This window comes from Madurella fahalii (assembly GCF_045866475.1).
Source record: "Madurella fahalii IFM 68171 DNA, scaffold_2, whole genome shotgun sequence".
Classification (NCBI taxonomy): domain Eukaryota; kingdom Fungi; phylum Ascomycota; class Sordariomycetes; order Sordariales; genus Madurella; species Madurella fahalii.
The window spans coordinates 3,333,540-3,345,739 of NW_027263972.1; the positions used below are offsets into that span (position 1 = coordinate 3,333,540).

General features: G+C 55.9%; 6 protein-coding genes across 6 annotated transcripts; 4 read left to right on the forward strand and 2 right to left on the reverse strand.

Moving 5' to 3' along the window:
• Positions 1-613: 613 nt before the first annotated feature.
• On the forward strand, positions 614-1,194 carry MFIFM68171_03736 (Prefoldin subunit 4; the record flags this gene model as incomplete). Its single annotated transcript, XM_071059157.1, has 4 exons — positions 614-631; positions 686-817; positions 877-944; positions 1,002-1,194. 4 exons carry the CDS (start codon positions 614-616, stop codon positions 1,192-1,194), a joined length of 411 nt encoding a protein of 136 aa, XP_070915258.1.
• Positions 1,195-2,639: 1,445 nt separating this feature from the next.
• Positions 2,640-4,907, forward strand: MFIFM68171_03737 (Polyamine transporter 3; the record flags this gene model as incomplete). Its single annotated transcript, XM_071059158.1, has 6 exons — positions 2,640-2,701; positions 2,796-3,235; positions 3,291-3,360; positions 3,446-3,533; positions 3,589-4,274; positions 4,367-4,907. 6 exons carry the CDS (start codon positions 2,640-2,642, stop codon positions 4,905-4,907), a joined length of 1,887 nt encoding a protein of 628 aa, XP_070915259.1.
• Positions 4,908-5,658: 751 nt separating this feature from the next.
• On the forward strand, positions 5,659-6,139 carry DAD1 (Dolichyl-diphosphooligosaccharide-protein glycosyltransferase subunit dad1; the record flags this gene model as incomplete). Its single annotated transcript, XM_071059159.1, has 3 exons — positions 5,659-5,754; positions 5,861-5,923; positions 5,987-6,139. The coding sequence occupies 3 exons, from the start codon at positions 5,659-5,661 to the stop codon at positions 6,137-6,139; spliced, it is 312 nt and encodes a 103-aa protein (XP_070915260.1).
• A 789-nt stretch (positions 6,140-6,928) lies between these two features.
• rho4 lies at positions 6,929-8,041 on the reverse strand (the record flags this gene model as incomplete). The annotated part of the gene is made up of 3 exons (XM_071059160.1): positions 6,929-7,363; positions 7,426-7,629; positions 7,760-8,041. 3 exons carry the CDS (start codon positions 8,039-8,041, stop codon positions 6,929-6,931), a joined length of 921 nt encoding a protein of 306 aa, XP_070915261.1.
• A 1,085-nt stretch (positions 8,042-9,126) lies between these two features.
• Positions 9,127-9,711, forward strand: ELC1 (elongin C; the record flags this gene model as incomplete). The annotated part of the gene is made up of 2 exons (XM_071059161.1): positions 9,127-9,293; positions 9,540-9,711. 2 exons carry the CDS (start codon positions 9,127-9,129, stop codon positions 9,709-9,711), a joined length of 339 nt encoding a protein of 112 aa, XP_070915262.1.
• Positions 9,712-9,825: 114 nt separating this feature from the next.
• Positions 9,826-12,107, reverse strand: DBR1 (lariat debranching enzyme; the record flags this gene model as incomplete). The annotated part of the gene is made up of 3 exons (XM_071059162.1): positions 9,826-9,874; positions 10,512-12,004; positions 12,069-12,107. The coding sequence occupies 3 exons, from the start codon at positions 12,105-12,107 to the stop codon at positions 9,826-9,828; spliced, it is 1,581 nt and encodes a 526-aa protein (XP_070915263.1).
• Between the last annotated feature and the right edge of the window lie 93 nt (positions 12,108-12,200).

Consider the following 12,200-nt stretch of genomic DNA (forward strand, 5'->3'; position numbering starts at 1 on the left):
GATGGGAGGGATCTTGCTCTCACCTCAGGTGTCCTAAGTAGTGGTATACTGTTTAGGGACGCAGAGGGTGCGTCCCGGATGCATTTGGGGGGGTTAAATCCAGAGACTCTTTCCGCCGGTGGGGATTACACATGATATCTCGAGTCCAGATGCGCTACTATAAACTCCAAGAGATGAAGAGAGCGGCTTCCGGGCAGTACAGAGCGTCTCAATAAATGAAAAGGAGGTAAAGGAGTGGGGGAAGAGGAGGAAGAAAGGTGAAATTGGTGAAATGAATTAAAAATAAGGATGTTTTATACCGCTTATAGTATAACAAAATGCCTCTGACAGTGTGGAGAGACGGTCTCGGGAGTTAAGAGAATCAGATATCCCTAACCAGGTCTCGATGTGAAGTTCACCTCTGGCCGTGATGTCGGGAAGTGCACATTGGGGGGCGGTGGTAGTGCTCTATCCGGGTTAGGGTTGAGCTACAGGCCCCGGTGCACAGACCACAGTCAAGGCTTAAGGGCATGCCCGGGCCTGGGGCCGGGAGCTACCCCGCCAAACCGGCTGCCATTCTCTGGCATCAGAGGAACTTGTTTGCGGATCCCGAAGCCACGGGGACGAGAGCAAAATGATGAATCGGCGCATGGTAATGGGCCAACCGCAATATCCAACTATTCGAATTCCCGCTGACCCCGCACAGTTGACCAAGGAGGACGAGGATGCCGTCGGAGAAGAGATCGAGGTCCGCCGCGAGGACCAGGACAAGATCAACAAGTTCAGCCGGTTACACCAGCGCGAGCTCTTAATAGAAGAGCAGCTAAAGGTCAAGAACGTGAGATACTCCGTAGGAATCAGGGATAAACGCCTGGGGCTCTGCTGAACTCGGCTTAGAAGGAAAAAGAGGAGGTCGACGACATCACCACCGAGCTGGAGCTTGCTGACGAGGAGGATGTTGTTCCGTGAGTGGCCTGTAATGTGTGTCGGTGTATCCAGAGCACATGCTGATTCCGGGCCAGCTACAAGATCGGAGACGCTTTCTTCCACCTGCCGCTGGACCAGGCCCAGGAACTGCTCGGCATCTCGGCGGCCAAGTTAGAGGAGGAGATCGGGGAGCTCGAAGACAATCTGGGCAACATCCGAGAAGAGATGACACAGCTGAAGGTTGAGCTGTATGCCAGATTTGGGAGAACCATCAATCTAGAGACATGATGGCGGGAATCGACTGCCCTCACCGGTTTGGCGGACGCGGCTGCCATGTGAAGAGAGTGCTGCTGCTGGCCGCCTCCCACATTGTGCTCTAGGCATGGGGCCCGATGGCTGGGCATCAAAGGGACGGCCGCCGCTGTAAGCTCTTCTCCTGACCTGGGAGTGACGGAAGACGGGCGGTACTAATGCATACTGCAGCCGACCCCGCAGCTGTTGGTCGTTCAAACCGTGGCATGCCAGCCGTGGGCTTGCACATGGGCACTTGGGTGCAGATTTGATTGACATCATTCTGTTGGCAATATACATGGCGGCGACGCCAAGTGAAGCCGGACGGCTCGTTAACCTACACCTAGCAGGCCCTGAGACCGAGTCTTGCGCCTGCCTGCTCTCCATCGTTTAGCTGCGCCGTTCGTCTCACTCTATCCCTACATACCCGTAGCATGACCAAGGACATACGTTGAACCAAGCTACAGTGCTCACTAGCGCGACACTTCGCATGCGATGTGACCACATCCCTCAACTCAACCTCGTGTTTCTCCCGCTGGCAAGTGCCAACCATCCGAATATAAGGTTCAAAAAAACGTGATGGATCCAAAATTAAGCCCGGGTGGCTACTTTCTAGGTGCTCGATCTCAGGCTCGGCAAATGTATGGAGGGAGTACTCCGACGCTTGCTGCTGCCTTCCTGCTATTCTATTTGTGAACTGCTGCTGAGAGCCACGGTTGTAGCAATGTAGCAACTTTATGTTCCATTAGCATGACACATTTAGTAACCGAAATCTGCCCATTGCCGTTGGTTCTACTACAAACGAGTCGTACAGCAACTCCTTAGAATCCGTGGCGACCTGCACAGCACCCTGCAGGCCGTCCCTGAGAGTCGAGGGATGTACGAGATTGGCACATGTGAAGCCGGTTCCTCATGTTGTTTGGGAAGTCTTTCAAGGTTCTTGGTGGCAAGGAAACCTTTATCTTTTCACATGTTGCGCCAGAATGTCTGCTCTCCACCGGTCGACCCTGAGCGGAGATATAACATCGTGCCTCTTCGGCAACATCTAACCCCATAGTTAGACGAAGGACGGCATTTCACTCATGAAGACAAAATCATTAGCCCAACGACGGATGGAAACGGCTCATTATGGACATGGTGCAGACCGATGGTTACGAGGATCCTGTTCTAGTGCGACAGTCGACGGACAGTAGCAGCTGCTATAGCACTCAGAGCACTCAAACAGAAGACCCCATACGACGGACTGGAGCGTCTACCGACCTAGCTAGCATTCAACAGGAGAAACGTGCCTGCTAGCGAGAGCTCACGAGACGAGAGGGCGATCAATCAGGAACCGACCATCCCAGAAGGGCCTTCTCGCTTGACGGGCAGATACAGCGAGAGGAGTACATCTCCCCAGGAATTGAACTGTACGGGGAGTCTGAAGGATCCACCCGGCGAGCATGTTCCTTCGAGGCAGGACTCGGACCCTCACGGCCAGTGTCTACGTTCCGCTTGTTCACGAGTGAGACCAAAGACCTTCCAAACTCTCATAAGCACTCACGCAATGGCTTCGGCTGCGCCTAGTGACACGGCAAAGGTTGCCCGGTCTGTTTTAGTTTACTCATCACCGAGTTCGAACAACAAGACGCCTATCTCCGCTACCGGGAGTTAGCCGCTGGGAAGGTGGCGCCTCCGTACCATAGCAGGCTCGCCTTGCTGGGTTCTGGCCAGGAGGAGGAGGGGGAGGAGGAGGAAAGGGAGGAGGAGGAGGAGGAGGAGGAGGAGGAGGAGGAGGAGGAGGAGGAGGAGGAGGAGGAGGAGGAGGAGGAGGAGATGATGGTCGCATGGGAGGAGGACGATGCTGAGAACCCGTACAACTGGTCCGGCCGGAAGAAGGCCGCCATTCTTCTGAGGCTCATGATGCTGATCATCAACTCAACTATGGGCAGCGCCCTGCCCAGCAACGCCTTACCATTTATCTCGGACGAATGGAACATCACGGTGCAATCGCAGAGGGTGTTACCCATTTCTATCTATCTCATCGGATATGTCATGGGTAAGGACTGACCTGGGCTCGCCCGTCGGAAGACCTTTAGCTGATGCTCAATCAGGTCCCATACTGTGGGCGCCTCTCAGCGAGCAGTTCGGGCGAAAGGTGCTCACCTTGTCCACCTTTAGCATGTTCGCCCTGTGCACGCTGACCTGCGCTGATGCCCACCTGGGCCGGGTTTCTCGTCTTCAGACTCCTGACAGGGGTCTTTGCTAGCGCACCCATCGCCATCGTGCCCGGCATCATCGCCGATACATTCAATGATCCGAGGACCCGAGGCAGGAACATGGGCCTATTCTTCATGGTAAATCTTTATTTAGGCCAAGGGGTGAGCACCCACTAACAGAAAGCGTTCACAGACGACTGTGTCCGGCCCACTCCTCGCCCCTATTATCTCGGGGTACTGCTCGCCCACAATTGGATGGCGCTGGGCCTTTTGGATTAGCCTGATCTACGCAGGCGCCACCATCATCCCGCTGGCTTTCCTGCCCGAGACGTTTGGCCCCGTCCTGCTCAAGCGCAGAGCCGAGGCGATCCGGCGGGAGGACCCGCAGGCGCGGGTGATGGCGCGACACGAGCTCGAGAAGAAGACGCTCACCGAGTTGGCTTCGGTGGTACTCACCCGCCCGATCCGGATGGTGGTCTCGGAGCCCATCGTCAACACGAGCTGCGCCTACCTGGCGCTCTGCTACGCCATCTTTTACATGTCGTTCGAGGCGTTCCCCATCATCTTCGAGGGCGTGTACGGGTTCGCGCCGGGGCCGTGCGGGCTGACGTATCTCGCCGTCGGAGCGGGCTGCCTGCTCGCGCTGCCGATATTTTTCACGTACGACTGCATCCTGCGCCGGGCCCAGCGGAAGGGCGCGCCGTGGACGCGGCAGGAAGAGTCGCGCCGGCTGCCGCTAGCCTGCATAGGCGGGCCGATGTTCGCCCTCTCGCTGTTCTGGCTGGGGTGGACTGCCAGGCGCGAGATCCACTTTGTCGTGCCCATGCTGGCGGGCATCCCGTTTGGCGTGGGCTTCATGTGCATTTTCCAGGCGCTGCTGTACGTCTCACTCCCCTCCTCCCCCTTCCGCACCCCAACGGCCGCCAGACAAATACCAAATGCTAACCCTCCCTTGAACCCAAAAATCAAAGCAATTACCTGACCGACTCGTACTCAACCTTCGCCGCCTCCGCCAACGCAGCCGCCTCCACCACGCGCTCCCTGCTCGCCTGCCTGTTGCCGTTAGCCACCCTCCCCATGTTTGATGCCCTCGGCATCAGCGGCGCATTTTCTCTCCTGGGCGGCGTCAGCACGCTCATGTGTGTGGTGCCGTTACTCTTTCTGTGGCGCGGCGACAGACTCAGGGCGGCGAGTGCGTTTTGCAGGCTGATTCAGGAGCAGAAGGAGGAGGTGGAGAGGAAGGTGGAGGAACAGCGGAGGAGGAGGACGATGTTGATGGCGGTGACGGTGGCGGTGGCGGAGGTGGATGTGAATGCGGATGTGCGGGAACGGGCGGGGAAAGGGGAAGGGGCCATGGTGGCGGTGGTTGGGAAAGTCGTCAGTAATCGGTCAAGTGGTGGTGAGTTTGATGAAGCTGAGTTTGGTGGGGGGGTTGAGGGCGAAGGAAAAAGGGAAGGGGAAGGAAAATGGGAAAGGGGGATTGTTGTACAGGTCGGGAAGGACGTTGCTTAAGTTTTGAAGAATATGGATATGTCGTTGGTTGATGGAGGGCAACTGGCCTGTCTGGGTTGCGGTGGTCACATCTGACTTGGTATATGAATGGTTGGCAGTGGTGTTTTGTTGTTTGGCTTTGGCTCTTGCAGAGTCAATAACTGGGGACGGTTGGGGTCTATCAGAGAGTTCTTCACTGCTTGGCCTCGAAGATACATGTGCGTGGGATACGGTGCTTCGTTCCGCCTTTCTACGCTCTACATTACCCCTTAACAATACCTGATCTCCTCTCTCTGCGGGAAACTGCGGTGGATAGATATGTTCGATTTCTTGGGTGTGGACGAGCAGACTATCATTATTAGCACTCAGACATGATGACCAGGAAACCCCAGCTCGTTGAAGCCTTGTGCTCCTCGTCTTCTGACAGTTTCCGTTGGGCTCACGACCCAGGCAGTCTTCATTCAACATCCCTGATGCGGCCACGGCCCAACAACAGCTGACTGTTTAATTAAGTCCAAACCCTGAATAAGCGCTTAGACACTGTTGAGGCCAATGGGTGGATGCCTTTGGCCGTGCCCAACAAACAACTCATTGGCCAACTTACGTTGTTGCAGCAAAGGGACTTGTTGCCACAGTAACAGCCAGGGTTAGGGTGCTGAAAGGCGGGGCTTATCATTTACTTGGGAAGCGGGGTCTGTCGTTGCCATCCAACCGCGTTCGCGTCCTAATCTAATTGTTAGAATAACCCTCATCACCCCCGCCAAGCGCAACCATGTCGTCACAGCAGCGGTCGGCGTCCGTAGCTGGGGGGAGGGAAAAGACGTACTTTGAACAGCAGCGGGAGGAGCTGATGGGAGAGATCGCCATGGTGAGAAACCCAGTCAATCTGCACAAAATCTGGATGCAAACAGCGAGGAACAGCAAAGGTGCATTAGTGCTGACCGTATGTCGCACCATGGCCCGACACTCCGTAGAGCTTCGAGCATGTCCTGGCCAATATCAACAAGTTGAATCGCTCGCTCGAGGCAGTCATTGCGGTACGTTACCTTGGGTTCCTGTCTCCACCCTGCGTGCTCCGGTGCCAGGTCTGACGATCACAGGTGGGCAATGAGTTCTCTTCAGTCGAGGCGCTGTGGTCGCAATTCGAGAATGTCATGGCCAAGGAGCCCGAAGAGGGCAACACCAAGTCGGGGGACCAAGGTGAGGAGCAAGACGAGGCGGACCGGACCAAGAATGAGAGTGACGGGGCATGACGAACGAATAGATGGGTTCGATGGAACGGACATAGATGATTTATTCTCACAATGATACCCGAAGGCCTAAGACGGTTACCACGTCCAAAAAAATGTCTGACAGTCTTACACTTTGGCACGAGAGGTGGATTTTTTTAAACTTTGTTTCTTTGTTATGTTCCTTGACCCTATCCCTGACTACCACGCAAGAAAATGAGAATTGACTGTTACAAGACAAGAATTTGCTGCGAACAACACCATGGCTTCCATGAGCAACACCTACACCCACCCGCAGCGCGTTGCTGGAAAACCCCCGTACTCCTCGCGCTATGATCGTAGCGAGAAAGCGCCTCGGCCCGGCGGAGAGAGCCGACCTCACTCCCCGCGCCGCGCCCCATCCCAGCCTGTTCCGTCCTTCTCGGGGTATCACATCCCTTCTAAAACCCTATAACAGTGTTCCGCGAAGAGAAGGTATACTCCAACAAATATTCCGTTCCCACCCGTCCCATAACCAACCGACCCACCATCATCACCGACCCATCGTCCTCCACCTGAAGAGATGAGTAAAAAAAGAACAAAAAGTTAGAGAAGTCGCCCGCTCAGAGTGGCTTGCCTTGCCCTTGGATAAGGTAGGCAAGGCCATGATGGAAAGAGAGATAAACGAAAACCAGTGAAAGCGTAGGGGAAAAAAAAAAAAAAAAATAGAGTAAAGAAAAGACAGCAGCAACAACAATAACAACGCAGGTCATGTCGAATCATGCAGTTAGTAGCGTCATTATCCCATCCGTCATCAGCCCTCCATGCCCTTACTCAAACAAGGGCGCACTTTCTCTTCTTCTTCTTAACAATCGGAATCGGCGCGCCGGCGCTCCCAAACGTCACGCCTCCGCTTCCTTTACCTCCCATCGCATCAATGGTGGCGCTCCTTCTCCTCCCACTACCAGCACCGCTGCTGCCGCCACCGCCATTGGCAGCCTCCATCTCGAGCGTTTTCCGATCGTTGGCCACAACCGTCAGGATGGCGCGCTCAAAGATCTCCTCGACGCCCTTCATCTCCTTGCTGCTGCACTCCATGTACTGGGCGCCCATCTTGGTCGCCACGGCGAGCCCCTGCTCCGTCGTCACCGGGGTGAGCCCCTGCGTCTTGAGCATGTCGATGCACGTCTTCTTGTAGCGCAGGTCGGATTTAAGGCCGACGAGAATTAGAGGGGTGTAGGGGCAAAAGTGCAGGACTTCGGGATACCACTGGGAGGGGAAATGCATGTTAGTGGGTTGGTTGATGCGATGGGCGATTCGTGATGACTCACCTTGTCCATTACGTTCTCGAGCGAATTGGGGCAGTCAATGGCGAAACATACGAAAATCAGATCGGTTTCCGGGTACGACAGTGGTCGCAGACGGTCGTACTCCTCCTGTCCGGCGGTATCCCAGAGCGCGAGCTCCACCGTCTTACCGGTGGGAGGGTGCGTGGGGTACGTGATGTAATTCTCAAAAACGGTCGGGACGTATTTCTGAGACAAAGCCACACGGTTAGCCGCGCGACATGACAACCGAAGAGCTCGGATGGGAATGCGGAATAAAGGTTATGCGACCGAGCGCAAAGGAATGGAAGATGGACCCTGGGTGGCAAAGACAACATACCTCTGGAAAGTAACCTTGGCTGTAACTGATCAAGAGACAAGTCTTGCCGCAGCCGCCGTCGCCAACGACGACAATCTTCTTGGAGTACGCAGGCCCCTCGGTCATGGCCGTCGCCGAGGATTCCCTGCCGGTCGAGGTGCTCATCATTGTGCTCACGGTCCCGTCGCTCGACCTCGTGCCGCGCGTGTCTCGCCGCGACGACTCTGGCCTTCGCGAAGAGGTGCTGTCTTGTCTCTCGTGTAGGCCGCCGTAGGTTGAATTGCGATACTGGTACGACGCCATAGTGTGTGTAGTCCTTTCTCTCTTTTTTTTTTTTCTTGTGTCTCCTTGACTTGGGTCAAGCCACTGATGGCCGGGGCGCTGAGTCAAAAAAGAAAATACGGAATACACCCGAGTGTAAATCGCTGCTGTGAACAACTTTCTTCCCCACCCCGCTCCGGATTGATGATGCGTCGAGTGCGAGCACGTCTGACCTCGAGTCAATTCGGTGCTGGATGATGTGAGAGTTGATGCAAGTGTTGACGCAAGGGATTTGAGGTTATTTTTTTTCCCCTTGGGCGATGCGCTGGCTGAGCGAGAGATCTGTGGATGATGGGAAAACGGATGGCTGCATCTGCAGGAAGTAAACTGTCGGCAGGGCAACCGTTCCTGCGAGCGATCGGGTGACGACACAACCGCGGGGCTAAAAATGGCAGGGACCCCACCAACACTGCTGGCAGCCTCTGGCCCACTGAATGCTGTAGGGGCAGGATAGTACTCGCTGTGCACGAAGTGGGGGAGGTCCTAAGCTGTTGTGCGGCAAGCTTTATTGGGTATCTCAACCTGCACCTTGGAAGAATGCAATTTAATGCTCAAACCAAGCCTGTCCACGAGAGCGGTTCTACTCTGACTTCTCTCTGTAAGTCTCAAAGCTGTTGCTGAGAATCTCCAGCCCTACGTACTGTGCATGTACCCACCCAGATTTGGCGGTGGAGTTTTCAGCTGCCTTGGTTCTCAGGCGCTTGTGTGTTTCGGGGGGTTTCCCGGCTCGGCGAGTTGGCTGAACCAGTTTTCTCCTCTCTTCATTAATGCTTCCCGGATTCTTTGTTCGGGTTTGGCGGATTCGAAGCTAAGTTCTCAAGACTAACCTGGTTTCCAAGCTCAATCCGCTCAACGTCGTGGGGGGGTTCCAGGCTTAAGATGATGAGGGTCTAAGGCGGCTACCGTTCATCCCTGCACCAATCAGGCAAACAGGACGGAACGGGGCCATCCGCAAACAGGAACTGCAAACTTTTCCTAGACGAAGATCACGCCCCAACCGCTTTCTCAACGCAAAAAAAAAAAAAAAAAAGAAGGTAGAACAAAACAAACCGCTGCCAAGCAACAAGATGTCAGCCGATGATGCTCCCCGCGAGTACGTCACTCTCGTATCCGGCGATGGATTCGAGTTTGTAGTCTTGCGCGAGGCGACTCTCGTCAGCCCGACCATCAGGGGCATGCTGCGAGGTCCATTCAGCGAGGCGAAGACGGGCCGGTGCACCTTCCCCGAGATCAAGTATGTCCCACCTTGTGTTCCGTTCTTCTTCCGCATCTTCAGCAGCTACGATGATGAGACAGCGCTATCGCTGTGCTCCCCACGACAGACCGCTCTCCCCTTCCTGGGGGGGAAAAGCCCGGGCTGCATGAGCGCCATCTACACTTGATCTGACCGGCCCACATCCTATCCCTACCGCACTCATCCTATGGAGGTTAAAACGATTACCGAAGCAATGATGGCTAACACATGCACCCACCTACACAGCGGTGAAGTTCTCGAGAAAATTGTCGAGTACTTCCACTACTGGTACCGCAACCGTGACAAGGAGGATGTGCCAGACATGGACATACCCGTCGAGTCGTGCCTCGAGTTGCTGATGGCGGCCGATTACTTCAACCTGATGCCAAGCCGGCAGGAAGGTCGGGAGGCGGCCTAAGGGCACTAATGGTCCTGCGTTGTGTTTGGCCTAATGGTACGTCTGTCACGATTATGAAAGGAACAGCATTGGTGCCAGTTTATGAATAGCGTTATGGGAAATCGATCTATTCCGTCAAAGGAGAGCATCAGATGGCGTTGGTATTTCGGGAACGGCGTCATGGCTGGATAGCAGCATCGGCTTGGTCAGTATGACCAATGAGCTCCTTGATCTTGTCCTTTCCCTCTCCGCGTGATATTTATATTTCCCTTCAATGACGATTTGACGGCGGCCAGTCCCGCCATAGCCCATCTTAGCATATGCGTCCAGCTCTTTCTCCCCCATGGGCACGACGTCTAAAACGGATGGAAGATGGACACCAGTCCTCCACGATCTGCTTGGCTCACTGACAACCCACTGAGTTCTCGCTTTATTGGAGAGGAAACATGTACCAACGTAGATCCGAATGTCGTTCTTATTTTGACGAACCTTGCCGTACCGTAACTAAAATAAACACCTTATCCTCCAACAAACGCCACAAAGGAGAAAACGATCCGTGCCAGTCCGTGACGACATAAATCCCTTGGTAAAGAAATGCAAATGCCCATCAGTATCCGCGGCCACCCCCTCTCCCCCTTCCTCCCCGGCCCCTACCTTGATCCCACCCTCCTCCTCCTCCTCCTCCTCCTCCTCCTCCTCCTCCTCCTCCTCCTCTTCCGCCCCTCCCCCTTCCCCATCCGCCACCCCTACCACGATCACCACCACCGCCCCCGCCACCCCCACGTCCATGCCCATGTCCATGCCCATGTCCATGCCCATACCCTCCCCGCCCACGCCCTCTATAACCGCGAAACTCGGCCGGCGCCGGCCCCCTCTCCCGCCTCTCCACCCTCTCCGCCTCGCTCGCGTCCCACAGGTTCCGCACGCCCAGCAGATCGCAGAACGCCGCCGTTTGCGGGTTGGTGTACTCGTTGGGCTGGCCCGGGACCGCCTCGGCGTCGACGCCCGCCATGTGCGGCGGGGCCGTCATGGCGAACGCCGCCGGCACGTCCAGCCTTCCCTTGGAGACGATGTTCTCCCGCACCCACGACTCTTCGGCCTCAATGAGCGGGCGGTAGTGGGCCTCGCCCTGGTCGGGCGGGGTGACGGCGGCGCGGTCGCCGATGGCCAGGAGCGGGTGGAAGACGCGGAGGATGGCGAGCCATTCCGGGTCGTACTGCAGCTTGAGGGGCCGTTGGAGCGGCGTGGTGGTGGTTTGGGAGACGGAGGGGATCTCCATGAGCTGGAGGAATTCGCGGCCCGGGAGACACTTGTCGAGAGCGAGGAAGCGGGTGGCGAGGTTGGTGATCCCTGCGGGAACCGGTTGGCCCGGGCTGGTGGAGGGTCTGGTGGCTACTTGGACGGGCTTGGCGAAGCCCTCAGGGAGTTGGGCACGGAGGTCATCGGTTGTAGGGTTTTCTGATGCTGTTGCAACAGCAGAAGCAGCAGCTGTAGGGGCATCGTCGTCTTCCAGGCCGAGATCGATCTCGTCTGGGTTTGTTGCCGCTGCTGCTGCTGCGGCTTGCGCTGCGGGTTCGGTGGGGTTTCCGGCTCCTTCTTCTTCTCCTCCCTCCTTCGGCGGTTGAAACGTCTTGATGGCGGAGAATTTACAGTGCATGTGTGCCGCAAACCAGTACGGGGGCCGTAGCCTGTCCAGGACGTATTCGGCGGCTGGACTCCCCAGGGAACCATTATACGACTCCTGCTCGAAGTGGGGTTTCATCCTGAACAGCTGCTTGAAGTCTCCGTGTCTCTCGATCGCCCGCGGCCAGTCGTGGCTGATGCAGATGTCCACCTGAGTGCGCAGCTGTAGTAGCTTGCGGACGTCGATCTCACGTACGTGATAAAAGCTCTTAATGTCGTCGATACTGAAGGGTAGCCGCTCGTGGTGCTGCTTTTTGTAGTCGAAGCCCTTCCAGATGCCGCTCATGCCCGCGATGCGCAGGGGGCCGAGGCGTAGGACGTTGGCGGCGCCCATGTAGTAGATGTTAGGTGCCACCCAGCCGCCGTAGTAGAGTTCCCAGAGATAGGACGATGCCTCGTGGTTCCCGCCCACAAAGATGGTCAAATAGGGCGCCGTTCGCGTGCCGCTGTAATATTCGTGGAAATCGCCCAGTTCACGGTATTTTAAAGGTACCGACATGACGTTGAGGTCGGCAGGATTGCGGACGGCCTGGAAGTCACCGCCAATAATGAGCAGGTCGACGCCGTCCCAATTGCGCTCCTTGCATGATTGCTCTACTGCCGCGTAGATGGCGTTGAGCGTGCCATGGCCCTGGGGGCATGGTTAGCATCTGTGTACTCGGTGATCTGACTGAGAAGGGTATTTTGACGCTTACACAGCCCTCAATAGCGATACGGACATCGCCTGAAGCCATCTTGAGATTTTCTGGTATTCCTAGACTTTTTGGGCGAGAAATATCTCAAATCATTAGAATTTGCAAGTTTGTGAATTTGCAAGTTCCGAGTTT